Here is a 26,246-nt window from a genome sequence, read left to right as displayed (position 1 = left end):
TTTTAGAAAGACTTGGCAGGGATCTCCCAGAAAGAACGTCTCTATAAAGACTACTGTCTCCACAAAAGGAGGGAGTGTGTTCTCTTTATTTCAAGCTAAGACATCTTTTCTGTTTCTAATCTCAGAGTAACACCAATTTACATTATAATGCCTAATTACAACACATCACAGCGTGAGGGAGACTTTCTGAGTATTTCATGCATCACAGACATCATTCAAACAACCAGTAATTCTAGATGCGGTGGCAATCCTTCTCTAGAGGCTCAGTACAGTGTTCAGTGCTTTTCAGGGGAGAAAGGGCAAACATGGGAATGCAAATGCTCTAACACAAACACAGAGAAGCATGTGGGGACAGCTTTCTTCTCCCATCAAGAAGCCTTGGGTTTCAGAAACAGCAATGAAAAGACCAATCTCAATGTCTTTTTTAAAAAGTTCTTCTTTACTATAACTTCCAGTAATTTTCTTTTAGTATTTGTGGAATTTTCCTAAAATGCATTCAATGACAATGAACATGATTCTACAGCTGTATTCAATTACAGTCTACCCTAACACTGTTTGAGCTCCTGTATTTCCAAGGCAATCCTGAGGTGACAGAACACCCAAGCTCTTCTTGTGCACCAGGGAAGACTTTGATGTGCATTTGGATGCCCTGCTCTGAGCTACATAAGGAAGGCTGTTTTTAAAGGTTCTAAATCAACTCCCTCCCTGCTGAGCTGGTATTACCTATGTGATAATGGCTGGGTGGAAGCAACTCCACCAGGCCCCAATACTGAAGCAGCTGCAAATATTCAGTGTCTGAATGAACAAGAAAGTTTGTTTTGTCTGTCATAGTGACAAGAAAGCAAAGCACACAGAGCCATCCTCTAAGACAGAGACATCCAGAATCCAGGCAAGAAAGGGCCCAGTGCCCATGTGACATTGCATCCCAGTACTTGCAACTTCCTTCTTGTCATGGAGTGCAAAAATGGATTTTTGCATTTCATGGAGGATATGATTTGTCTGGCCACCAGACAAGTGAAATTGTATAAAGCTGAGAATAAAATCATCCTATGACTATTCTGACAGCAAGAGAAACAAGAACACAGCTGTGCGTGCTAACCGTACAGTTAATGCCTGTAAGAAATTTTAGTAAAAGAGCTGAAACAAATAATTAAAGAAGGGAGAAGAGCTTTGCATTTTACTTCTGTAGTTGTTCTTTAAAAAGGAAGACTGTATATATTCTGAATAGAAATTGCAAAAAAGGTGGTTGAACCATCTCCAAACAAAAATATACTGTGGAGGAACCATGGCCACATGCTGTAGCCAGGATGGTAGCCACCCAAGGGGCCATACAGCCTCTGGCTGTGCAGAACCCATGTCAGTCAAAGGAAAGAGCGTTGAGCTGTCCTGCAGAGAGAGTCCCAGCATTGTCTGGGGCCATGTCCTCTGTGCTGACAGGGACACAGGGGAAATCCTGCTCCTCAGCGGAGCCCTGGCCCAGGGCGCAGTGCTGTGGGGGCAGGCTGGGCAGGATGGGCCTGAGGAATTTGAACTCGCTGTTGCCCGAGCCCGTTGTGAGGCTGATCTCGTAGCAATAGGCGCGGGGCAGGGTCCCTGCAGCGGCTGCATCGGCCAGGCCGCTCTGCACGTTGTCGGCACCATAAAGCACATGGCCGGCCTCCAGCTCCTTTCTCCTGCACGCCTTGCGAGCGACAAAGACTGCGCTGGAGATGAGGAAGAGGAGCGAGACAAAGACCAAGGAAATGATTAAATAGGTGGTCAGGGAGCCGTCCTGATCCTCTGGGGCCGGGCTGCTGTGAGGGAGGCGCACATCTGAGAAGTCCTTGAGCAGGAGAGCGCTCAGGGCTGCCGTGGCTGACAGTGGGGGCTTGCCGTTGTCCCTGACCAGGACAACCAGCTTCTGCTTCACGCTGTCTCTCTCTGTCACCGGCCTCCTCAGACGCACCTCCCCGCTTTGGACGGCCACGGAAAACAGCCCTGGGTCGGTGGCCCTCAGCAGGTGGTAGGAGAGCCAGGAGTTCTGTCCCGAGTCGGCATCGACGGCCACCACTTTGCCCACGAGGTAGCCCGCCTCAGCCCACACGGGCACCAGCTCGCTGGACGCTGGGCTGCCGTCCTGGGCCGGGTAGAGCACGAGCGGAGCGTTGTCATTCTCGTCCAGCACGACCAGGCGGACGGTGACGTTGGCTCTGAGGGGAGGAGAGCCCGCGTCAGAGGCACTGACCGTCACCTCGGTCTGCCTCAAGTGCTCGTAGTCCAGGGGCCGCAGCACAAACACGTGTCCGTTCTCAGAGTTCACAGAGATGCAGGAGCACCAGGGCCGCTCTGCCCCTTGCTCTGGAGCCAGGGAATAGGTCACCTTGGCATTGAGCCCCACGTCAGCATCCGCAGCACTGACGGCCCCAACAAACACCGTGGCTACGTTGTTCTCGCGCACGTACATGGTGTAGGAGGTCTGGTTGAAGACGGGGGCATTGTCATTGACATCGGAGATGTCCACGCTGAAGGTCTGGGTGCTTGTGAGAGGAGGCGACCCCGCATCTGCTGCCGTGACACTCAGGATGTACTGAGGCCTCTCCTCGCGGTCCAGCGCGCTCACTGTCACCAGCTCATAGTAATTCTTATAGGCTGGCCGCAGGGAGAAGGAGAGCTGATCCTCGAGGGCACAGGAGATCTTCCCATTGGCGCCAGAATCCCGGTCCCTGACCGAGAACAGAGCAACCACCGTGCCGGGCACTGTGTTCTCGGGGAGGGGACTGCTGAAGGAACTGACCACCAGCTCTGGGGCATTGTCGTTCACATCCACCACCTCCACCTGCACTTTGCAGATTGCTGAGAGCCCTCCACCATCTGTGGCTCTCACACTGAACTCGTGACTTTTTGCTGCCTCAAAGTCCAGAGGTTTTGTGAGTTTTATTTCACCAGTTACGGGATCAATCACAAATGCTGAGCTGCTCTGTCCCACTGCCTGGCTGAATTGATAGGAAATGTTCCCATTAATTCCTGTGTCTTGATCAGTTGCCCGCACAGTCAAAACCACAGTGCCTTCTGCCATGTTCTCCAACACCCTTCCAATGTACACCTCCTTTGTGAAGATGGGAGCATTGTCATTTGCATCTAGAATTACTATGTTTACTTTGGTGGTCCCACTTCTGGGAGGAGAGCCCCCATCCATGGCAATAACACTGAAACCAATCTCTTCCTGCTCCTCTCTGTCAAGCGGCTTTTCTAAGACCAGTTCAAGATATTTCTTGCCTGAAATCCCAGTCCCATAGGAAACACTGAAATATTCATTCTTGGGAGAGATGCTGTACTGCTGGACTGTATTGCTTCCAATATCAAGGTCCTGAGCCACCTCCAGTGGGAAACGAGAGCCTGGATCGCTCCTTTCCAGGATCTTGTAAGTGACTCCTTCCTCGGGGAAGACGGGTGAATGGTCATTGATATCGTCCAGAGCCACCTCGACCCGAAAGAACTGCAGGGGGTTGGAGAGCAGCAGCTCGAAGGGGAGCATGCAGCTGGCGGCCTGGCCGCACAGCTCCTCCCGGTCCAGCCTCCCCGCCACGACGAGGCGGCCGGAGGCGCGCTCCAAGCGAAAATGCTGCCGCCCGTCCTCCGAGACCAGGCGGGCGCGGCGAGCCGAGAGCTGCGCCGGCGTCAGCCCCGCGTCCTCCGCCAGCTCGCCCACCAGGGAGCCGCTTTCCGCCTCCTCGGCCACGGAGTAGCGGATGGGCTCGGCGCGAGCGGGCGGCAGCGACAGCAAAGCAGAGACACAAAGCACTTGCCTTGCGAGCGCCATGGCGCGGCGGCGGCGGCGGCGGCGGCGGCGGCGGCGGCGGCGGCCGGGGTCGGTGTCGCGGCTGTGCCGGCGGATTCCCCGCGGAAAGCGGCGACGTGGAAGGCGGCTGTCCTCTTTCGCTGCTTCAGATTCTGCCGGCGGACCGTAACGCAGCCGGGCTGTTCCAGCAGCGGCTGCAATCCCTTCCGCAGGGTCTGCCCCCTCCGCCCGGCTGTGCCGGGCTGGTCTAAGCTGAACTGGGCGGAACTGAGCGGAGCTGAGCCGAGCAGGGCTGGGCTGGGCTGGGCTGGGCCGGGCCGGGCTCGGCCGCCTCCGCTGCCGCAGCCGCTCGGCGCCGCCTTGGCCGAGGGCACCACCCAGCGGTGCGCGCTGGCACTGCAGCCGCCGCCGCCCGCAGCCCGCGCTGCCGCTCGCCCCGGCCGCGGTTCCGAACCCACCGAGACAGCCGCGACCAAGAACCGAACGCGGCCGCAGCCGGGACAGCCGAAAGACGAGGCTGAGTCCACAACGACCAAACTGCATCGCCCGGCAGAAGAAACCGCACAGGGATAAGGCGGTGGTGACAGCATGGGCTTGCCATTGAACACTGTCCCGGCTCTTTTCTACACACTCAGGCACTGTATCCACCCAACATTGATTCAGTCAAGGGACATCGTGAGAAAAAGTCTGGCAGAATTTTGAATAGCCTTGAAGCCCATTCAGGAAAGAACATCTCTACAAGCGCTTCTGTCTCCTCCAATGTTGTCCATCTGTTCTCTTTATTTCACTTCTACATAAATTTTTCAATTGTTAAACTCAGAGGTATGCCAGTTTACAATGTTAATCTCTATAACTTCACCACAATACAGCATAAGGGAGGCTTTCTGAATATTCCATGCATCGCAGACATTATTAAAATAACCACTTGCTATGGATGGGTTGGCAGTCCTTCTCTAGATCAACCAGCAAAGTAATGCTCAGTACATTTCAGAGGGTCGAAGGAGAAAGCACAAATATGGGACAGCAAATCCTCTAACACAAAAAGAGATAATCCTGTAGGGATAGCTTTCTACTCCCAAAAAGAAACAACTGGACTCAGAAACAAGAATGAGAAACAAAACTGAAGGTCCTGTTTTCAAATCCTGGGTTCAAACTTCAGAAAATTATTGTACATGGATATGTGACTTTTTCATGCACACAAAGACAATGAATAGGTTTTCTCTATGGTTACAGCCTACCCTAACATATCTCCTGTACTATATTTCCAAGACAATCCGAGAGGGACTGAACACCAAACCCACACATGGGACAAAGAAAGATTTTGTTGTGCATTTTCCTGCTCTTCTCTGCCTTGAAGAAGTTGGTAGCCCTGGACTCATAGGTCAATATTACCTTTTGCTCTGCAGAGGTGGAATTGCCAGCATTGCAAAGGCTGGAGGGGACAAATTCACAATTTCATTAGGCAGAAATAGTGAAGCATCTGCAGATTCCCAATGGCCATACAGACACACATATAGAGGAAAAGCACAACACACAGAGCCCACACATCACAGACAGAGACATCTAGAACGCCAGAAAGAAAAAGCCCCATTCTAATAGAACATAAAGACACATTATTCAGAACTACCTTCTTTCTCTGGGAAAAGGGTTTTGTGTAATTTCATCCAGCGGGAGATTTGTCTAAGCAAGTGTGCCACTGAGCTATAAAAAGAACAAGAAGGCCATAGTCTGTTCTGAGAGCAAGAGACACAAGAGGAAAGCTGGGAGTGCATTCTTAAAGCCTATCAGAAAGGCCTGTGACAGAGAAGAAAGAATGATTGTCTGAGGGAGAGAATCAGAGTATTTTTTTTTAACAATTGTGTTTTTGGGGTGGAAGAAAAATTTTACACTGACTAGGAATTTGCAGGAAACTGTCAATGCTAACTAGTAAAAAATTTTCCCTGGAGGAATCAATTGCCACATGCTGCAACGTGGATCCCCTCCTCCCATGGGCCGTGAAGCCTCTGGCTGTGCAGAACCCATGTCAGTCAAAGGAAAGAGCGTTGAGCTGTCCTGCAGAGAGAGTCCCAGCATTGTCTGGGGCCATGTCCTCTGTGCTGACAGGGACACAGGGGAAATCCTGCTCCTCAGCGGGGCCCTGGCCCAGGGCGCAGTGCTGTGGGGGCAGGCTGGGCAGGATGGGCCTGAGGAATTTGAACTCGCTGTTGCCCGAGCCCGTTGTGAGGCTGATCTCGTAGCAATAGGCGCGGGGCAGGGTCCCTGCAGCGGCTGCATCGGCCAGGCCGCTCTGCACGTTGTCGGCACCATAAAGCACATGGCCGGCCTCCAGCTCCTTTCTCCTGCACGCCTTGCGAGCGACAAAGACTGCGCTGGAGATGAGGAAGAGGAGCGAGACAAAGACCAAGGAAATGATTAAATAGGTGGTCAGGGAGCCGTCCTGATCCTCTGGGGCCGGGCTGCTGTGCGGGAGGCGCACGTCTGAGAAGTCCTTGAGCAGGAGAGCGCTCAGGGCTGCCGTGGCTGACAGTGGGGGCTTGCCGTTGTCCCTGACCAGGACAACCAGCTTCTGCTTCACGCTGTCTCTCTCTGTCACCGGCCTCCTCAGACGCACCTCCCCGCTTTGGACGGCCACGGAAAACAGCCCTGGGTCGGTGGCCCTCAGCAGGTGGTAGGAGAGCCAGGAGTTCTGTCCCGAGTCGGCATCGACGGCCACCACTTTGCCCACGAGGTAGCCCGCCTCAGCCCACACGGGCACCAGCTCGCTGGACGCTGGGCTGCCGTCCTGGGCCGGGTAGAGCACGAGCGGAGCGTTGTCATTCTCGTCCAGCACGACCAGGCGGACGGTGACGTTGGCTCTGAGGGGAGGAGAGCCCGCGTCAGAGGCACTGACCGTCACCTCGGTCTGCCTCAAGTGCTCGTAGTCCAGGGGCCGCAGCACAAACACGTGTCCGTTCTCAGAGTTCACAGAGATGCAGGAGCACCAGGGCCGCTCTGCCCCTTGCTCTGGAGCCAGGGAATAGGTCACCTTGGCATTGAGCCCCACGTCAGCATCCGCAGCACTGACGGCCCCAACAAACACCGTGGCTACGTTGTTCTCGCGCACGTACATGGTGTAGGAGGTCTGGTTGAAGACGGGGGCATTGTCATTGACATCGGAGATGTCCACGCTGAAGGTCTGGGTGCTTGTGAGAGGAGGCGACCCCGCATCTGCTGCCGTGACACTCAGGATGTACTGAGGCCTCTCCTCGCGGTCCAGCGCGCTCACTGTCACCAGCTCATAGTAATTCTTATAGGCTGGCCGCAGGGAGAAGGAGAGCTGATCCTCGAGGGCACAGGAGATCTTCCCGTTGGCGCCAGAATCCCGGTCCCTGACCGAGAACAGGGCAACCACCGTGCCAGGCACTGTGTCCTCAGGGAGGGGACTGCTGAAGGAACTGACCACCAGCTCTGGGGCATTGTCATTCACATCCACCACCTCCACCAACACTTTGCAGATTGCTGAGAGCCCTCCACCATCTGTGGCTCTCACACGGAACTCATGATGGTCTGAGACTTCAAAGTCCAGAGGTTTTGTGAGTTTTATTTCACCAGTTATGGGATCAATCACAAATGCTGAGTCACTCTGTCCCACTGCCTGGCTCAGTTGATAGGAGATGTCCCCATTTACTCCTGCATCCTGATCAGTTGCCAGCACAGTCAGAACCACAGAGCCTTCTGGCATGTTTTCCACAATCCTCCCACTATAACGATCTTGTGTGAATTTGGGAACATTATCATTTACATCTAGAATGATAATAGAGATCTCGATGGTCCCACTTCTAGGAGGAGAACCCCCATCAAGGGCAATAACCCTGAAACCCATCTCTGCCTCTTCCTCTCTGTCCAGTGGCTTTTCCAAGAGCAGTTCAAGATAATCATCACCATTACTCCGTCTTCCATGTGAGACACTAAAATACTTGTTCTTCGGAGAGATGCTGTACTGCTGGACTGTATTGCTGCCAATATCATGGTCCTGAGCCACCTCCAGTGGGAAACGAGAGCCAGGCTCGCTCATCTCTACAATCTTGAAAGTGACTCGTTCCTCGGGGAAGACGGGTGAATGGTCATTGATATCGTCCAGAGCCACCTCGACCCGAAAGAACTGCAGGGGGTTGGAGAGCAGCAGCTCGAAGGGGAGCATGCAGCTGGCGGCCTGGCCGCACAGCTCCTCCCGGTCCAGCCTCCCCGCCACGACGAGGCGGCCGGAGGCGCGCTCCAAGCGAAAATGCTGCCGCCCGTCCTCCGAGACCAGGCGGGCGCGGCGAGCCGAGAGCTGCGCCGGCGTCAGCCCCGCGTCCTCCGCCAGCTCGCCCACCAGGGAGCCGCTTTCCGCCTCCTCGGCCACGGAGTAGCGGATGGGCTCGGCGCGAGCGGGCGGCAGCGACAGCAAAGCAGAGACACAAAGCACTTGCCTTGCGAGCGCCATGGCGCGGCGGCGGCGGCGGCGGCGGCGGCGGCGGCGGCGGCGGCGGCCGGGGTCGGTGTCGCGGCTGTGCCGGCGGATTCCCCGCGGAAAGCGGCGACGTGGAAGGCGGCTGTCCTCTTTCGCTGCTTCAGATTCTGCCGGCGGACCGTAACGCAGCCGGGCTGTTCCAGCAGCGGCTGCAATCCCTTCCGCAGGGTCTGCCCCCTCCGCCCGGCTGTGCCGGGCTGGTCTAAGCTGAACTGGGCGGAACTGAGCGGAGCTGAGCCGAGCAGGGCTGGGCTGGGCTGGGCTGGGCCGGGCCGGGCTCGGCCGCCTCCGCTGCCGCAGCCGCTCGGCGCCGCCTTGGCCGAGGGCACCACCCAGCGGTGCGCGCTGGCACTGCAGCCGCCGCCGCCCGCAGCCCGCGCTGCCGCTCGCCCCGGCCGCGGTTCCGAACCCACCGAGACAGCCGCGACCAAGAACCGAACGCGGCCGCAGCCGGGACAGCCGAAAGACGAGGCTGAGTCCAGAGGGACAGAGTCTCATCCCTCAGCAGGAGAAACCGAGCAGAGATAAGGCGGCGGTGACAGCACGGATATGCCAATTAGCAATCTCTATGCTGCATCTGCACACTCAGGATCTGTTCCCACCCAACATTCCTTCCGACAAGGGACACAGCGGAATAGTAACTTCCACGACTTTGAAAAGGGCTGGCAGGGATCTCCCAGAAAGAACGTCTCTATAAAGACTACTGTCTCCACAAAAGGAGGGAGTGTGTTCTCTTTATTTCAAACTAACACATCTTTTCAGTTTCTAATCTTAGAGTTACAGCATTTTACATTATAATGCCTAATTACAACACATCACAGCGTGAGGGAGACTTTCTGAGTATTTCATGCATCACAGACATCATTCAAAGAACCAGTAATTCTAGATGCGGTGGCAATCCTTCTCTAGAGGCTCAGTACAGTGTTCAGTGCTTTTCAGGGGAGAAAGGGCAAACATGGGAATGCAAATGCTCTAACACAAACACAGAGAAGCATGTGGGGACAGTTTTCTTCTCCCATCAAGAAGCCTTGGGTTTCAGAAACAGCAATGAAAAGACCAATCTCAATGTCTTTTTAAAAAAGTTCTTCTTTACTATAACTTCCAGTAATTTTCTTTTAGTATTTGTGGAATTTTCCTTCAATGCATTCAATGACAATGAACATGATTCTACAGCTGTATTCAATTACAGTCTACCCTAACACTTTTTTCGCTCCTGTATTTCAAAGGCAATCCTGAGGTGACAGAACACCCAAGCTCTTCTTGTGCACCAGGGAAGACTTTGATGTGCATTTGGATGCGCTGCTCTGAGCTACATAAGGAAGGCTGTTTTTAAAAGTTCTAAATCAACTCCTTCCCTGCTGAGCTGGCATTACCTGTGTGGTAATGGCTGGGTGGAAGCAAATCCACCAGGCCCCAATACTGAAGCAGCTGCAAATATTCAGTGTCTGAATGAACAAGAAAGTTTGTTTTGTCTGTCATAGTGCAAGAACGCAAAGCACACAGAGCCCTCATCTCAGACAGAGACATCCAGAATCCAGGCAAGAAAGGGCCCAGTGCCCATGTGACATTGCATCCCAGTACTTGCATCTTCCTTCTTGTCATGGAGTGCAAAAATGGATTTTTGCATTTCATGGAGGATATGATTTGTCTGGCCACCAGACAAGTGACATTGTATAAAGCTGAGAATAAAATCATCCTATGACTATTCTGACAGCAAGAGAAACAAGAACACAGCTGTGCGTGCTAACCGTACAGTTAATGCCTGTAAGAAATTTTAGTAAAAGAGCTGAAACAAATAATTAAAGAAGGGAGAGGAGCTTTGCATTTTACTTATGTTGTTTTTCTTTAAAAAGGAAGACTGTATATATTCTGAATAGAAATTGCAAAAAAGGTGGTTGAACCATCTCCAAACACAAATATACTGTGGAGGAACCATGGCCACATGCTGTAGCCAGGATGGTAGCCCTCCACGGGCCATGAACCCTCTGGGTGTGCAGAACCCATGTCAGTCAAAGGAAAGAGTGTTGAGCTGTCCTGCAGAGAGAGTCCCAGCATTGTCTGGGGCCATGTCCTCTGTGCTGACAGGGACACAGGGGAAATCCTGCTCCTCAGCGGGGCCCTGGCCCAGGGCGCAGTGCTGTGGGGGCAGGCTGGGCAGGATGGGCCTGAGGAATTTGAACTCGCTGTTGCCCGAGCCCGTTGTGAGGCTGATCTCGTAGCAATAGGCGCGGGGCAGGGTCCCTGCAGCGGCTGCATCGGCCAGGCCGCTCTGCACGTTGTCGGCACCATAAAGCACATGGCCGGCCTCCAGCTCCTTTCTCCTGCACGCCTTGCGAGAGACAAAGACTGCGCTGGAGATGAGGAAGAGGAGCGAGACAAAGACCAAGGAAATGATTAAATAGGTGGTCAGGGAGCCGTCCTGATCCTCTGGGGCCGGGCTGCTGTGCGGGAGGCGCACGTCTGAGAAGTCCTTGAGCAGGAGAGCGCTCAGGGCTGCCGTGGCTGACAGTGGGGGCTTGCCGTTGTCCCGGACCAGGACAACCAGCTTCTGCTTCACGCTGTCTCTCTCTGTCACCGGCCTCCTCAGACGCACCTCCCCGCTTTGGACGGCCACGGAAAACAGCCCTGGGTCGGTGGCCCTCAGCAGGTGGTAGGAGAGCCAGGAGTTCTGTCCCGAGTCGGCATCGACGGCCACCACTTTGCCCACGAGGTAGCCCGCCTCAGCCCACATGGGCACCAGCTCGCTGGATGCTGGGCTGCCGTCCTGGGCCGGGTAGAGCACGAGCGGAGCGTTGTCATTCTCGTCCAGCACGACCAGGCGGACGGTGACGTTGGCTCTGAGGGGAGGAGTGCCCGCGTCAGAGGCACTGACCGTCACCTCGGTCTGCCTCAAGTGCTCGTAGTCCAGGGGCCGCAGCACAAACACGTGTCCGTTCTCAGAGTTCACAGAGATGCAGGAGCACCAGGGCCGCTCTGCCCCTTGCTCTGGTGCCAGGGAATAGGTCACCTTGGCATTGAGCCCCACGTCAGCATCCGCGGCACTGACGGCCCCAACAAACACCGTGGCGACGTTGTTCTCACGCACGTACATGGTGTAGGAGGTCTGGTTGAAGACGGGGGCATTGTCATTGACATCGGAGATGTCCACGCTGAAGGTCTGGGTGCTTGTGAGAGGAGGCGACCCCGCATCTGCTGCCGTGACACTCAGGATGTACTGAGGCGTCTCCTCGCGGTCCAGCGCGCTCAGTGTCACCAGCTCATAGTAATTCTTATAGGCTGGCCGCAGGGAGAAGGAGAGCTGATCCTCGAGGGCACAGGAGATCTTCCCGTTGGCGCCAGAATCCCGGTCCCTGACCGAGAACAGGGCAACCACCGTGCCGGGCACTGTGTTCTCGGGGAGGGGACTGCTGAAGGAACTGACCACCAGCTCTGGGGCATTGTCGTTCACATCCACCACCTCCACCAACACTTTGCAGATTGCTGAGAGGCCCCCACCATCTCTGGCCCTTACAGTGAGCTCGTGACTTTCTGCTGCCTCAAAGTCCAGAGTTTTTGTGATTTTAATTTCACCAGTTGAGTGATCAATCACAAATGCTGAGTCACTCTGTCCCACTGCCTGGCTCAGTTGATAGGAGATGTCCCCATTAACTCCTGCATCTTGATCAGTTGCCAGCACAGTCAGAACCAAAGAGCCTTCTGGCATGTTCTCCAAGACCTTTCCAATGTATCGCTCTTGAGTGAAGATGGGAGCATTGTCATTTACATCCAGAACGATAATAGAGATCTCAATGGTCCCACTTCTGGGAGGAGAACCCCCATCCACGGCAATAATACTGAAACCCATCTCTGCATGTTCCTCCCTGTCTAATGGCTTTTCCAAAACAAGTTCAAGATATTTGTCACCGTTATTCCGACTTCCATAGGAGACATTGAAAAACTCATTCTCGGGGGAGATGCTGTACTCCTGGACTATATTCCTGCCAATATCAAGGTCCTGAGCCACTTCCAGCGGGAAACGAGTGCCCGGGTCACTCCTTTCTAGGATGTCAAAATTGACTCGTTCCTCGGGGAAGACGGGTGAATGGTCATTGATATCATTGAGAGCCACCTCGACCCGAAAGAACTGCAGGGGGTTGGAGAGCAGCAGCTCGAAGGGGAGCATGCAGCTGGCGGCCTGGCCGCACAGCTCCTCCCGGTCCAGCCTCCCCGCCACGACGAGGCGGCCGGAGGCGCGCTCCAAGCGAAAATGCTGCCGCCCGTCCTCCGAGACCAGGCGGGCGCGGCGAGCCGAGAGCTGCGCCGGCGTCAGCCCCGCGTCCTCCGCCAGCTCGCCCACCAGGGAGCCGCTTTCCGCCTCCTCGGCCACGGAGTAGCGGATGGGCTCGGCGCGAGCGGGCGGCAGCGACAGCAAAGCAGAGACACAAAGCACTTGCCTTGCGAGCGCCATGGCGCGGCGGCGGCGGCGGCGGCGGCGGCGGCGGCGGCCGGGGTCGGTGTCGCGGCTGTGCCGGCGGATTCCCCGCGGAAAGCGGCGACGTGGAAGGCGGCTGTCCTCTTTCGCTGCTTCAGATTCTGCCGGCGGACCGTAACGCAGCCGGGCTGTTCCAGCAGCGGCTGCAATCCCTTCCGCAGCCTCTGCCCCCTCCGCCCCGCTCTGCCGGGCTGGTCTAAGTTGAACTGGGCGGAACTGAGCGGAGCTGAGCCGAGCAGGGCTGGGCTGGGCTGGGCCGGGCCGGGCCGGGCTCGGCCGCCTCCGCTGCCGCAGCCGCTCGGCGCCGCCTTGGCCGAGGGCACCACCCAGCGGTGCGCGCTGGCACTGCAGCCGCCGCCGCCCGCAGCCCGCGCTGCCGCTCGCCCCGGCCGCGGTTCCGAACCCACCGAGACAGCCGCGACCAAGAACCGAACGCGGCCGCAGCCGGGACAGCCGAAAGACGAGGCTGAGTCCACAACGACCAAACTGCATCGCCCGGCAGAAGAAACCGCACAGGGATAAGGCGGTGGTGACAGCATGGGCTTGCCATTGAACACTGTCCCGGCTCTTTTCTACACACTCAGGCCCTGTATCTACCCAACATTGATTCAATCAAGTGACATCGTGAAAAAAAGTCTGGCAGAATTTTGCATAGCCTGGAAGCCCTTTCAGGAAAGAACATCTCTACAAGCGCTTCTGTCTCCTCCAATGTTGTCCAGCTGTTCTCTTTATTTCACTTCTACATAATTTTTTCAATTGTTAAACTCAGAGGTATGCCAGTTTACAATGTTAATCTCTATAACTTCACCACAATACAGCATAGGGGAGGCTTTCTGAATTATCCATGCATCGCAGACATGATTAAAATAACCACTTCTATTGGATGGGTTGGCAGTCCTTCTCTACATCAACCAGCAAAGTAATGCTCAGTACATTTCAGAGGGTCGAAGGAGAAAGCACAAATATGGGACAGCAAATCCTCTAACACAAAAGGAGATAATCCTGTAGGGATAGCTTTCTACTCCCAAAAAGAAACAACTGGACTCAGAAACAAGAATGAGAAACAAAACTCAAGGTCCTGTTTTCAAATCCTGGGTTCAAACTTCAGAAAATTATTGTACATGGATATGTGACTTTTTCATGCACACAATGAATAGGTTTTCTCTATTGTTACAGCCTACCCTAACATATCTCCTGTGCTATATTTCCAAGACAATCCGAGAGGGACTGAACACCAAACCCACACATGCGACAAAGAAAGATTTTGTTGTGCATTTTCCTGCTCTTCTCTGCCTTGAAGAAGTTGGTAGCCCTGGACTCATAGGTCAATATTACCTTTTGCTCTGCAGAGGTGGAATTGCCAGCATTGCAAAGGCTGGAGGGGACAAATTCACAATTTCATTAGGCAGAAATAGTGAAGCATCTGCAGATTCCCAATGGCCATACAGACACACATATAGAGGAAAAGCACAACACACATAGGGCACACACCTCAGACAGAGACATGCAGAACTCCAGAAAGAAAAAGTCCCATGCTAATAGAACATAAAGACACAGTATTCAGAACTACCTTCTTTCTATGGGAAAAGGGTTTTGTGTAATTTCATCCAGCGGGAGATTTGTCTATGCAAGTGTGCCACTGAGCTATAAAAAGAACAAGAAGGCCATAGTCTGTTCTGAGAGCAAGAGACACAAGAGGAAAGCTGGGAGTGCATTCTTAAAGACTATCAGAAAGGCCTGTGACAGAGAAGAAAAACTATTGACTGAAGGAGAGAATCAGAGTATTTTTTTTTCCACAACTGTGTTTTTGGGGTGGAAGAAAAATTTTACACTGACTAGGAATTTGCAGAAAACGGTCAATGCTAATTCGTAAAAAATTTTCCCTGGAGGAAAAATTGCCACATGCTGCAACGTGGATCCCCTCCTCCCATGGGCCGTGAAGCCTCTGGCTGTGCAGAAGCCATGTCAGTCAAAGGAAAGAGCGTTGAGCTGTCCTGCAGAGAGAGTCCCAGCATTGTCTGGGGCCATGTCCTCTGTGCTGACAGGGACACAGGGGAAATCCTGCTCCTCAGCGGGGCCCTGGCCCAGGGCGCAGTGCTGTGGGGGCAGGCTGGGCAGGATGGGCCTGAGGAATTTGAACTCGCTGTTGCCCGAGCCCGTTGTGAGGCTGATCTCGTAGCAATAGGCGCGGGGCAGGGTCCCTGCAGCGGCTCCATCGGCCAGGCCGCTCTGCACGTTGTCGGCACCATAAAGCACATGGCCGGCCTCCAGCTCCTTTCTCCTGCACGCCTTGCGAGAGACAAAGACTGCGCTGGAGATGAGGAAGAGGAGCGAGACAAAGACCAAGGAAATGATTAAATAGGTGGTCAGGGAGCCGTCCTGATCCTCTGGGGCCGGGCTGCTGTGAGGGAGGCGCACGTCTGAGAAGTCCTTGAGCAGGAGAGCGCTCAGGGCTGCCGTGGCTGACAGTGGGGGCTTGCCGTTGTCCCTGACCAGGACAACCAGCTTCTGCTTCACGCTGTCTCTCTCTGTCACCGGCCTCCTCAGACGCACCTCCCCGCTTTGGACGGCCACGGAAAACAGCCCTGGGTCGGTGGCCCTCAGCAGGTGGTAGGAGAGCCAGGAGTTCTGTCCCGAGTCGGCATCGACGGCCACCACTTTGCCCACGAGGTAGCCCGCCTCAGCCCACACGGGCACCAGCTCGCTGGACGCTGGGCTGCCGTCCTGGGCCGGGTAGAGCACGAGCGGAGCGTTGTCATTCTCGTCCAGCACGACCAGGCGGACGGTGACGTTGGCTCTGAGGGGAGGAGAGCCCGCGTCAGAGGCACTGACCGTCACCTCGGTCTGCCTCAAGTGCTCGTAGTCCAGGGGCCGCAGCACAAACACGTGTCCGTTCTCAGAGTTCACAGAGATGCAGGAGCACCAGGGCCGCTCTGCCCCTTGCTCTGGTGCCAGGGAATAGGTCACCTTGGCATTGAGCCCCACGTCAGCATCCGCGGCACTGACGGCCCCAACAAACACCGTGGCGACGTTGTTCTCACGTACGTACATGGTGTAGGAGGTCTGGTTGAAGACGGGGGCATTGTCATTGACATCCGAGATGTCCACGCTGAAGGTCTGGGTGCTTGTGAGAGGAGGTGACCCCGCATCTGCTGCCGTGACACTCAGGATGTACTGAGGCGTCTCCTCGCGGTCCAGCGCGCTCACTGTCACCAGCTCATAGTAATTCTTATAAGCTGGCCGCAGGGAGAAGGAGAGCTGATCCTCGAGGGCACAGGAGATCTTCCCATTGGCGCCAGAATCCCGGTCCCTGACCGAGAACAGAGCAACCACTGTGCCGGGCACTGTGTTCTCGGGGAGGGGACTGCTGAAGGAACTGACCACCAGCTCTGGGGCATTGTCATTCACGTCCACCACCTCCACCAACACTTTGCAGATTGCTGAGAGCCCTCCACCATCTGTGGCTCTCACACTGAACTCGTGACTTTTTGCTGCCTCAAAGTCCAGAGGTTTTGTGAGTTTAATTTCACCAGTTATGGGATCAATCACAAATGCTGAGCTGCTCTGTCCCACTGCCTGGCTGAATTGATAGGAAATGTTCCCATAAATTCCTGTGTCTTGATCAGTTGCCAGCACAGTCAAAACCACAGTGCCTTCTGCCATGTTCTCCAACACCCTTCCAATGTACACCTCCTTTGTGAAGATGGGAGCATTGTCATTTGCATCTAGAATTACTATGTTTACTTTGGTGGTCCCACTTCTGGGAGGAGAGCCCCCATCCATGGCAATAACACTGAAACCAATCTCTTCCTGCTCCTCTCTGTCAAGCGGCTTTTCTAAGACCAGTTCAAGATATTTCTTGCCTGAAATCCCAGTCCCATAGGAGACACTGAAATATTCATTCTCGGGAGAGATGCTGTACTGCTGGACTGTATTGCTTCCAATATCATGGTCCTGAGCCACCTCCAGTGGGAAACGAGAGCCTGGATCGCTCGTCTCTGGAATCTTAAAAGTGACTCGTTCCTCGGGGAAGACGGGTGAATGGTCATTGATATCGTCCAGAGTCACCTCGACCCGAAAGAACTGCAGGGGGTTGGAGAGCAGCAGCTCGAAGGGGAGCATGCAGCTGGCGGCCTGGCCGCACAGCTCCTCCCGGTCCAGCCTCCCCGCCACGACGAGGCGGCCGGAGGCGCGCTCCAAGCGAAAATGCTGCCGCCCGTCCTCCGAGACCAGGCGGGCGCGGCGAGCCGAGAGCTGCGCCGGCGTCAGCCCCGCGTCCTCCGCCAGCTCGCCCACCAGGGAGCCGCTTTCCGCCTCCTCGGCCACGGAGTAGCGGATGGGCTCGGCGCGAGCGGGCGGCAGCGACAGCAAAGCAGAGACACAAAGCACTTGCCTTGCGAGCGCCATGGCGCGGCGGCGGCGGCGGCGGCGGCGGCGGCGGCGGCGGCGGCCGGGGTCGGTGTCGCGGCTGTGCCGGCGGATTCCCCGCGGAAAGCGGCGACGTGGAAGGCGGCTGTCCTCTCTCGCTGCTTCAGATTCTGCCGGCGGACCGTAACGCAGCCGGGCTGTTCCAGCAGCGGCTGCAATCCCTTCCGCAGGGTCTGCCCCCTCCGCCCGGCTCTGCCGGGCTGGTCTAAGCTGAACTGGGCGGAACTGAGCGGAGCTGAGCCGAGCAGGGCTGGGCTGGGCTGGGCTGGGCCGGGCCGGGCTCGGCCGCCTCCGCTGCCGCAGCCGCTCGGCGCCGCCTTGGCCGAGGGCACCACCCAGCGGTGCGCGCTGGCACTGCAGCCGCCGCCGCCCGCAGCCCGCGCTGCCGCTCGCCCCGGCCGCGGAGCCGCGCGCACCGCGGGGGCTCCTGCGGCAGGTTGCGCTCCCATCCTCCAGGGAGAGAAGCGCTAGGGAGGATAGGCAGTAGCCCTGGTAGAGTTCTGTAGACAGAGCATCCCCGGCAGCTGCTTCGCTTCCAGTCTTCTTCCCTCGCTGGACTCGAACTCCCGGTCTGGTGTGCTCTTGGCTAGCGATAGGCGCGTTTGCAACAACCGAGAAACGCGGCGGCAAGAGTGGCACAACGATTTTCCAGGGTAGTATGAGGCAGAGGCTGAACTCGGACAGACTGAGCTGCCTTCCCCTGCAGAAGTAACCGGCCTGGTGCCTAACGGGGGGAGAGTACGCATATTATAGCAAGTAACGGCACAACAACTACTGGGGAATCTCAGGCTGAGGACAGGGAAGGGCGCTGCGTCCCAGCACGGCTCAGGCATGGACGCGCACGCCTACTGGCTAGTCTCGCGGCTAAAAAGGAGGAGTGGCTTTGCTCCTCGTTTGGGCTTCCCTGTCGCAAGGAGGCTGCGAGTGGCGTAGCAGCTCCTCGTCCTTGTCCTGTCCCGCCTCAGCACTGCTATGAAGGCTGGGCAGGATGGGCCTCAGGAACCGGAATTCGCTCCTCCCCGAGCCGCTGGTCAGACACATTTCGTAGCGGTAAGCCGGCGACAGAGTACCCGTGCTTCCCACGCCCACACCGTCGCTGGCGAAATCTCCATCCGCATAGCAGCTGGGAGAGGGAGGAGGAAGCTCTGCCCGGACACGAGCTTTGCAGAGCGTGTTCGCCGTCAAGACGAGGACGGACAAGAGGAAAAGGGACGAGACGCAGCACAGGGAGGCGATGAGGTAAGTGGTGAGCATTTCCTCTTCGGCTATCTGTGGCTGCTGTCGGCTCGCAGGATCGTGGCCAAGCTGGTGAAAGGCATCGGAGAAATCGTCCACCAGTGCCACAGCGAGGGTGGCAGTGGCAGAGCGCGACGGATGCCCGCGATCCCGCACCAGCACGATGAGCCTCTGCCGGGGCGCGTCCCTCTCTGTCACGGCCCGCGCCGTGCGCACCTCACCGCTGTGCAGCCCCACGCGGAACAGCCCCGGCTCCGTGGCCTTGGCCAGCTCGTAGGACAGCCACGCGTTCTGCCCCGCGTCCGCGTCCACCGCCACCACCTTGGCCACCAGGTAGCCGGCGGGTGCCCAGCGCGGCACCAGCTCTCCGGCCGCGCTGCTGTCGGGGGCCGGGTGCAGCAGCACGGGCGCGTTGTCGTTCTCGTCCCGCACGGCGATGTGCAGCACGGCCTGGGCGCTGAGCGGCGGGGAGCCGCCGTCGGCTGCGCGCACCGTCACCTCGAAGGCGCGCACCTTCTCGTAGTCCAGCGGGCGGAGGATATAAACATCCCCGTTTTCAGCGTTGACTGACACTTCGGGCTGCTCTTTGCCCTCCTGCCGCACCAGCGCGTAGTTCACGCGAGCATTTATTCCTGCGTCGGCGTCCGTGGCCTTCATGCTGCCGATCCGAATCATGGGGCTGTTGTTCTCCGTGACAGACATGGTGTAAACCTGCTGGGTGAACTCTGGGGGGTTGTCGTTCACATCCGATATCTGCACGAAGATGGTTTCCTGAGAGCTCAGCCGCTTCCTGCCCCAGTCCGTGGCTGTGATGGTAATGTTATACTCCGCCGTCCTCTCCCTGTCCAGAGCCGCGTTTGTTCTCAGTTCGTAGTAATTATCAAAAGTGGGGGTGAGACTGAACGGCAAGTCCCCGTCGATAGAACATTCCGTCCTGCCGTTGTCCCCAGAGTCCCGGTCCCGCACACTGAACAGAGCCACCACGGTGCGTGGCGGGGCGTCCTCGGGAATGGAGGCGCTGAGGGAGGTGAGCGCTATCTCCGGGGCGTTGTCATTCACGTCCAGAACCTCCACCTGCACTTTGCAATGCCCAGATAGCCCCGCACCGTCCGTGGCTTTCACCACCATAGTGTGGGATTTTGTTTCTTCAAAATCCAGCTTGCCCGCGACTCGTATTTCACCGGTGGTTGGGTTCAGCTGGAAGAGCTGCCGGGATCGCTCTGATGTCTGGGTAAAGGCATAACGCACTTCCCCGTTGGACCCTTCGTCGGGATCCGCGGCAGCGACTCTGACCACCAGCTGCTCCAGGGGGCTGTTCTCAGCCAGGCGCACCTTGTAAGTCTCCCTCTCGAAGACCGGGATGTTGTCATTGGCATCCAACACTACGATCCGGACCTGGGCCGTGCCTGACCTGGGTGGTGACCCCCCATCGGTGGCGGTCAGAAGTAATTTCAGTTCTCCCTGCTCTTCACGATCGAGCTGACGCTGTAGTACGAGCTCCACGTATTTTATTCCATCTTTTCCTGTTCCCAGAGCGAGGGAGAAATGAGGATTGGGCCCAAGGCTGTAGTTCTGCAAACCGTTAATGCCCACGTCCTTGTCCTGGGCGCTTTCCAGGGGGAAACGGGAGCCAGGAGATGCTGTTTCCAGAATCTCTAAAACCATCTCCTTCTCCGGGAACACGGGCGAGTTGTCGTTTATGTCACGAACTTCCACCTCCCCTCGGATAAGTTGCAACGGATTTTCAAAGAATATCTTAAAGATGAGCGTGCAGGTGTCACTCTGAGGGCAGATCTCCTCTCGGTCCAGCGATTCCTTTGCCGTCAGGACTCCGGTGTTTTGATTGAGCCGGAAAAGCTGCTCGTTCCCCTCGGACACAACGCGGGCTTTGCGAGCCGCAAGCTGGCTCAGAGGAACCCCCAGGTCCTTGGCGATATTGGCGACAAAAGAGTCCCTCTCCATTTCCTCCGGCAGAGAGTAGCGGAGGGTTTCAGCCCCGCTCTGACACACGCAAACATACAGAATAAACAGGATCACTTGCCTCTTTCTGCCTCCGCTCCGTCTCCCATACGTCATCACTCTCCAAAGAAGCCGTCCACCGTCCTCGGTGGCTCCCAGCATTTTTTAGTAGCGTCCGGAAAAGAGCGGTGTGGGCCAGCAATCCTGGGGTGAGGGATCTGGAAGCCCCGGAGTGCTCCGAGCCCTTTGCGAGCAGCTCAGCTCACACGGTTTTTTTGTCTCCCTGCATCTGCAAACCCGGGGCGGACCGAGGAACGCTCCGGTCCGCGGCCAACATCCCCACCCAGCGTCGGCAGGGGGAATATTTCTTCTCAATCGGGGCAGCGCTGCCGGTTCGGAGTTCGCTGCTTGAACCCGCACTCTTTGTGCCAAAGAGAAGAAAAAAGGTGCGGTGTAAAAGCTCTCCTCCCTCGGAAGTGAAATCCCTGCCCACGTACAGAGCGCTGCTCGGGGTATCACATCCCAGCTCGCAACCACGAACTCTTCATACACAGCTTTTGGTTTGCATTGTGTAGACACGGCAAGTTCCACTGGCACAGAAGAGATTTTCCTTCTCTTCTCCACTTGTTAATCAGCGCAGGGAGATTAGCAAGTGGGGCGAGTCAGAGAAGCTTTTGAAAATGAGAGCTGTTGCCAGAGAGCTCACAAAGAATTGTCCTTAAGTAGACGTTTCAGTATCACCCTAGCTCGCCATCACAGCAGGATGATAAAGTTGTCCTAGGACACATCATCCTAAAGCGGTTCTTTTCTTACTGGGTATCACACCTCACCTGACTTTTACACTTTTCTACGTGAAAAAGATGCTAAACTTGCAGTTCCGTATCTGCCTTAGGATGTATGGCCCACAGCCGGTCAATATGAAAGGCAAAGAAACAAACAGGGAGCTTCTGAGCTAAACTCCTCCTTCCACAAACACCAGCGAGGAGCTAACGGAGACAATAGCAGAGATAAGGCTCATTGATCGCGCTAATTGACAGGCCATTAAAAGAATAACTGAAACCTAGACCTCAGAGGTTCAACACAAAACTCTGTAAAATATAATGAAAAAAGTTCTAAAGATTCTCACGGATTATCACAAAGATGTCATGGAAAAGAACTAATTGATTACGAAGAGTTTGAGGGAGGCTCCAGGAATTTGCAAGGCTTATGATGAGATGATTAGAGACAGAATAAAACTCGAGAAGACGGAGATGTCTAGAGCAGACCTGTTAGGAACAACCGTGGGAAAACAGAGGTGGAAGGGGATATCGAGGGGTACTGGGAGGCAGAATTCGTGCCGGGAACCAGATTAAAACCTCAGCGTCAGGCAGGCACGGCTGGCCCCGAAGACAGATTTACGCCTCCACTGCTTCTGCGACGGATGCACGGAAGACGTGCACAGCTGCCTGCGAGCCCAGTTCAACCTTTCTCTTAGAGAATTAAGAAATGAAGGACGGAACAAAATAGTACTTGCATTATTTACCTGTGTCTCGAGCATTTTTAGTTAGGATTTTACTATAAAAGAAAGCACGCTATTAAAAATTATTATTATAAAGTATCATAACCCCCTTGGCTTTGATACCTTTTCTTTATTTTCCTAGATGTTTCCCCCTTATTTTTGTTTGCTAAAAGGTGTGACGCTGTCAAACAATACTCAAGAGGTCAAGTCCTAGAATTTTTCTGATGTCTTAATTTGTTTTAAAATAAAAAACTTCGTGCCTGTATCAGTAGGAGAACGCAACAACTAGGGTTGACTTCAGGATTCCCAGAAACAGCTACTAAAAGAACTTCGCGAAGTAATTTTCGGCGTTTTCTTCTTATCGCCCCTTGACTTGGACTCGTGATAAGATCTGAACCACTGATTTACATCAAAGGGCAGCTCCTCCTTTCTTCCCTTCCAGGGATACGTCCATCTCTCGAGCTGCGATCATTATCCCCAAGAGAGAAATCAAACCTTAGGCTAAGCACAGCAGCAGATGTGCTGGGAAAGTGGCTTCTCTCTTATTTTTGGCAAAAATAACTGCGACACCTGTAATCCACTTGCTTTGTGCCCGTTTTTTCACCTCCGAGGGGGAAATATGAATTTCCTTCTATTTATCCTAATCTTTGGCATCACTGCGCAGCACGGGGAAAGACACAGGCCGAGAAGAGCTTCCGCTGACATTTCTTACCCTGAGAGCAGGAGCTCAGTTATTGTTGCTGCCATCATTCCAGAGAGGAAATCGTGTCCTTCAGCTTCAGGTGTAGAAGGGTGTAAGAAGAACAGTGATCCCTAACGGAGCTCTTGGCTGTAACAATATCTTTGCTCATCAGAATATGCTGCTCTTCAACAAACGTTTATATTTTTTCAGATTTTAGGGAACTTATAAAGTTCTCTAATCATTTACCGGATGGGTATTAATAAAAAAAAAAAGAAAAAAAAATTTGAACACTGCCAGACGGAAGCACACTGTATTTTAGGACAAACGCAGGAACTATACCCATAATAAGAAAGATTTGCATGAATGTGTCAGAGAATTCACTTTTCTCCCCGGGCATACCGTGATACTGCAGGCTTCCTCATTTTTTTTTTATTTTTTTTTTTAGCGATCTTTATCCTAAGAAGAACTAAAAAACCAGTTCTCTTCACTCTGTCATTTAAAGCTTTATGCTACAAAAGCATTACAGCAGCATATCCTGCTCAGTTCCTGGTGTGGCTCCGTGTTTCAGAACACAGAGGTGCTAAAAGAAAATTCTGCCCGCACTTCCGAAGCCTGAGCAACTTCAATTTCCAAAATCCTTCTTGATCTTTCATATGGGAATTCAGATCTGCTGAATGAAACCGTGCCCGGTTTTGTGGTCTCCTCAGATAAAAGCTTCCTCTCCATCCCTGGAGCTACTGTCCGCTCCCTCCAGCACACCCTGAGGATAGGATGGCCTGAGAGGAGCCTGCAGAGCAGAGGAGCAGATACTTCCCGGAGTCACAGCGTTTTCCATGCCTGAGTGCAAGGATGGACCAACACTCCCGACCTCTCCTTCCCAGAGAGCTCCCAGGGTGGATTTCTTTTGTCTCTGCAACAATCAGGCTGCATCCCTAATTCCCAGCTATCCTGCGGGACTGAGGCCGGAGCTCTCAGCTGGATGCAAAGCTGAGGAAAGCAGGGAGAATAATTCCTAACCTTCCGGCTCTCGGTTATGTTGTAAACACCACGGGTTCCTGGTCTGAGGCTCATTTTCCAAGAGATGCACCAGCCTCCTCCCTCTGTCTGCGCTCAGTACCGCGAGTGCTGTCCCCATCATTCTGCTACAAGCAAATGTTTATTTCTCCCGCTAGTAACTCTGTGCTTACCAACCAACCGACTCTGTGCTACCCCAAATCTTCGGTGAAATCCTCCCAGATCCCGCACGGATGGCCCTGGGAGGCCTCTCCGTCCTTGACACTCCGTTTCACCTTATGCGCTTGGCTTTTCCAGGCGCGTCTCGATGCGGCGATTCCCAACGCGTCCTTAGGAAAGGCTTTAAACCAAAGCAGAGCTTATTCCGGAGCATCCGGGGCGTTTCTGCGGGGCTCACCGGCGGTGCCGACCCCGCAGCACCTCACGCTGCTCGCTGGGCTCCCCCGCCCCGCCCAGCAGCGGCAGCGCTGGCCAAGAGCGCCGCTGGGCGGCCAGCGCAGGAACTGCACGGGGGAAGCGCCCCGAGCCTCGGCTGCAATCTCCTCCCTCGGCTATGGAAGGATGAATTCTGAAATCTATTTCCCACCTGGACTCTTTGGCACATAAATGCGCTCCATTACTATTTGTTGAGACGTTTGGTTTGGCGTTAATAATCCAGGCAAACGTGAAACGCCATACACAAACCTTCCATCAAATGTGCTGAACAAAGACACGGGCAAACCTAGCAAACATTGCTCATGTGCTGTGCACTACATTTTCCAGAAGCTAGGAATAAAGGCGTCTTCAAGTACAGGCTTTTTGGAGGAGGCTGAGTTTTGAATACATTCTAGTTCAGAAGGCGATCTCCAACTGTGGGTTGAGCTCTCCTAAAATATTCCACAGTTAAGAACCAATTCAGTGTTAACAGCAGCACCAACCCCTGCTGCCCCTTGGATCAGCTGTAATAGATTCCCAAAGAATATCTTAAAGATGAGCCTGCAGGTATTGCTGAATGGCCAGATCTCCCCTTGGTCCAGTGACTCTTTTAAAGTCAGGATTTCAGTGTTTTGACTGAGGCAGTAATGCTGCTGCTTCTCAGACACAGCAGAGAACATATTTCTCCCAAGGTAGCAGCATTTCCTTTCTAATGACACCAGTCCACGAGTCTATCTGCTCTAAAACCTCCCTGGGTACCTTTCAGCTTCAAAGAATAATGGAAAATCTTCTGCTTCCAAAGTCTAAGTTCATGTATTTCCTCAGAGACATTCTGCATTCTCCAGTCTCAAAAGACAATTCTGGACAGAAGATACCTGCCAGACTGACAGAAAGCAGGTTTAGATGAGGTATTAACAAGAAATTCCTTGCTGTGAGGATGGTGAGGCCCCAAGGCTGCCCAGGGAAGCTGTGGCTGCCCCATCCCTGGAACTGTCCATGTTAGGCAGGGCTTGGAGCTACCTGGGGTGCTGGAAGGTGTCCCTGCCATGACGAGATGTTGAACAATATGATCTTTCCAATCTAAGCCATTCTGTCATGGTATGTGTGCTTAGACCTTTCCCATCCTTCAAAGGCAACAAATTATCTCCCCTATATCCATGACAATCTCATTTGGAAATAAATCCTCTCCAATGCAACACTTTACTATCTTGAATGCCTTTTGAAGGCAAGTAAGTATTTTCATCTTTGCAAACTTTGTGCTTAGTGGGATCCAATTTTTCCACCTTCAATCTCACTCCTAGGTCAAATATGTAGACATTTTCTTCACAAATCCCTAAATCCATGTGAGTTTATGTCCTGAGGTCTCAAATGGCCAACAAATAATTTCAATTTCTAGAAGTTGTGGGGCAAATGTCCTCAATTGCGATTTTTCCCCCCACGTTCTTCTGTTCAATTTCTTTATTACTCCTTCCACAGTTTCCTGCAGTGGCTGTTTCAGTTATTCACAGGAGATATTCAGATGGAAACTCACGTGTTCAACAGTCAAGCAGCACAAGGTTTTCAGGTATTTCAAGTCCACTGGGTAAATAGCTTTGGCTTTCTCTATGCTTTTCACGAAGCAACAAAGAACAGGATAATTTTCTCAGTGACATTTGGAAAGCCTTGAAAAAGACATTTCAGGGATGGAAGTGCCACACAAGCATTCATGAACAGGGGCAAGAATCCTCAGACTTGTGAAGAAATCTTTCTATGATTGACTACCCAAAGATAGGAATTAGAAGTGTTTAAAGTCAAATGACTGATAATTATAATAAGAAAGTAAGAACCAGGCAGACCATGTGCTGTCCAGGGCAGAGAAATAGCATATTTTGTCTTAAAAGGACATGCCAGGAAGGAATGGATGTGGGAAGAGGCTGGCTTTGGACAGGCTAATTTTGGAAATCTGACTGGTCATCAGAGCAAGGCTATTGGAAGGAGAAATTCTGAAATCCTTGCTTTGTGCCTGTTTATCTATATCTATATCATCTATATCTATATATCTATATCTATATCTATATCTATATCTATATCTATATCTATATCTATATCTATATCTATATCTATATCTATATCTATATCTATATCTATATCTATATCTATATCTATATCATCTATATCTATATCTATATCTATATCTATCTATCTATCTATATCTACCAGAGTAGTATTGGGAATTCTGTGGAGAAGCAGGAAGGGCAATAAATCCACTTTGAAGTCAAAGCAGGTGCATGAATC

At 53.9% G+C, this 26,246-nt stretch overlaps 5 protein-coding genes across 5 annotated transcripts; all 5 read right to left on the bottom strand.

Annotated features, from left to right (window-relative positions):
• Positions 1-58: 58 nt before the first annotated feature.
• Positions 59-4,102, bottom strand: LOC144248654 (protocadherin beta-4-like). Its single transcript, XM_077790689.1, has one exon. The coding sequence runs from the start codon at positions 3,797-3,799 to the stop codon at positions 1,358-1,360; it is 2,442 nt and encodes an 813-aa protein (XP_077646815.1). The 5' UTR covers positions 3,800-4,102; the 3' UTR covers positions 59-1,357.
• Positions 4,103-4,542: 440 nt separating this feature from the next.
• On the bottom strand, positions 4,543-8,271 carry LOC144248650 (protocadherin beta-16-like). Its single transcript, XM_077790685.1, has one exon. The coding sequence runs from the start codon at positions 8,241-8,243 to the stop codon at positions 5,802-5,804; it is 2,442 nt and encodes an 813-aa protein (XP_077646811.1). The 5' UTR covers positions 8,244-8,271; the 3' UTR covers positions 4,543-5,801.
• A 717-nt stretch (positions 8,272-8,988) lies between these two features.
• Positions 8,989-12,889, bottom strand: LOC144248651 (protocadherin beta-15-like). The gene has a single exon (XM_077790686.1). The coding sequence runs from the start codon at positions 12,715-12,717 to the stop codon at positions 10,276-10,278; it is 2,442 nt and encodes an 813-aa protein (XP_077646812.1). The 5' UTR covers positions 12,718-12,889; the 3' UTR covers positions 8,989-10,275.
• A 1,617-nt stretch (positions 12,890-14,506) lies between these two features.
• On the bottom strand, positions 14,507-17,158 carry LOC144248653 (protocadherin beta-4-like). Its single transcript, XM_077790688.1, has one exon. The coding sequence runs from the start codon at positions 17,146-17,148 to the stop codon at positions 14,707-14,709; it is 2,442 nt and encodes an 813-aa protein (XP_077646814.1). The 5' UTR covers positions 17,149-17,158; the 3' UTR covers positions 14,507-14,706.
• Positions 17,159-17,801: 643 nt separating this feature from the next.
• LOC110471328 (protocadherin beta-16) lies at positions 17,802-20,627 on the bottom strand. Its single transcript, XM_077790684.1, has one exon. The coding sequence runs from the start codon at positions 20,524-20,526 to the stop codon at positions 18,034-18,036; it is 2,493 nt and encodes an 830-aa protein (XP_077646810.1). The 5' UTR covers positions 20,527-20,627; the 3' UTR covers positions 17,802-18,033.
• Between the last annotated feature and the right edge of the window lie 5,619 nt (positions 20,628-26,246).

Source organism: Lonchura striata, unplaced genomic scaffold, assembly GCF_046129695.1.
Source record: "Lonchura striata isolate bLonStr1 unplaced genomic scaffold, bLonStr1.mat Scaffold_227, whole genome shotgun sequence".
NCBI classification, from domain to species: Eukaryota; Metazoa; Chordata; class Aves; order Passeriformes; family Estrildidae; genus Lonchura; species Lonchura striata.
This window is presented reverse-complemented; position numbering and strand designations above follow the sequence as displayed.

Bases quoted from the DNA above. Each gene is read 5' to 3' on its own strand.
- LOC144248653 (XM_077790688.1), bottom strand. From the start codon at position 17,148: ATGGCGCTCGCAAGGCAAGTGCTTTGTGTCTCTGCTTTGCTGTCGCTG.
- LOC144248654 (XM_077790689.1), bottom strand. From the start codon at position 3,799: ATGGCGCTCGCAAGGCAAGTGCTTTGTGTCTCTGCTTTGCTGTCGCTG.
- LOC144248650 (XM_077790685.1), bottom strand. From the start codon at position 8,243: ATGGCGCTCGCAAGGCAAGTGCTTTGTGTCTCTGCTTTGCTGTCGCTG.
- LOC110471328 (XM_077790684.1), bottom strand. From the start codon at position 20,526: ATGCTGGGAGCCACCGAGGACGGTGGACGGCTTCTTTGGAGAGTGATG.
- LOC144248651 (XM_077790686.1), bottom strand. From the start codon at position 12,717: ATGGCGCTCGCAAGGCAAGTGCTTTGTGTCTCTGCTTTGCTGTCGCTG.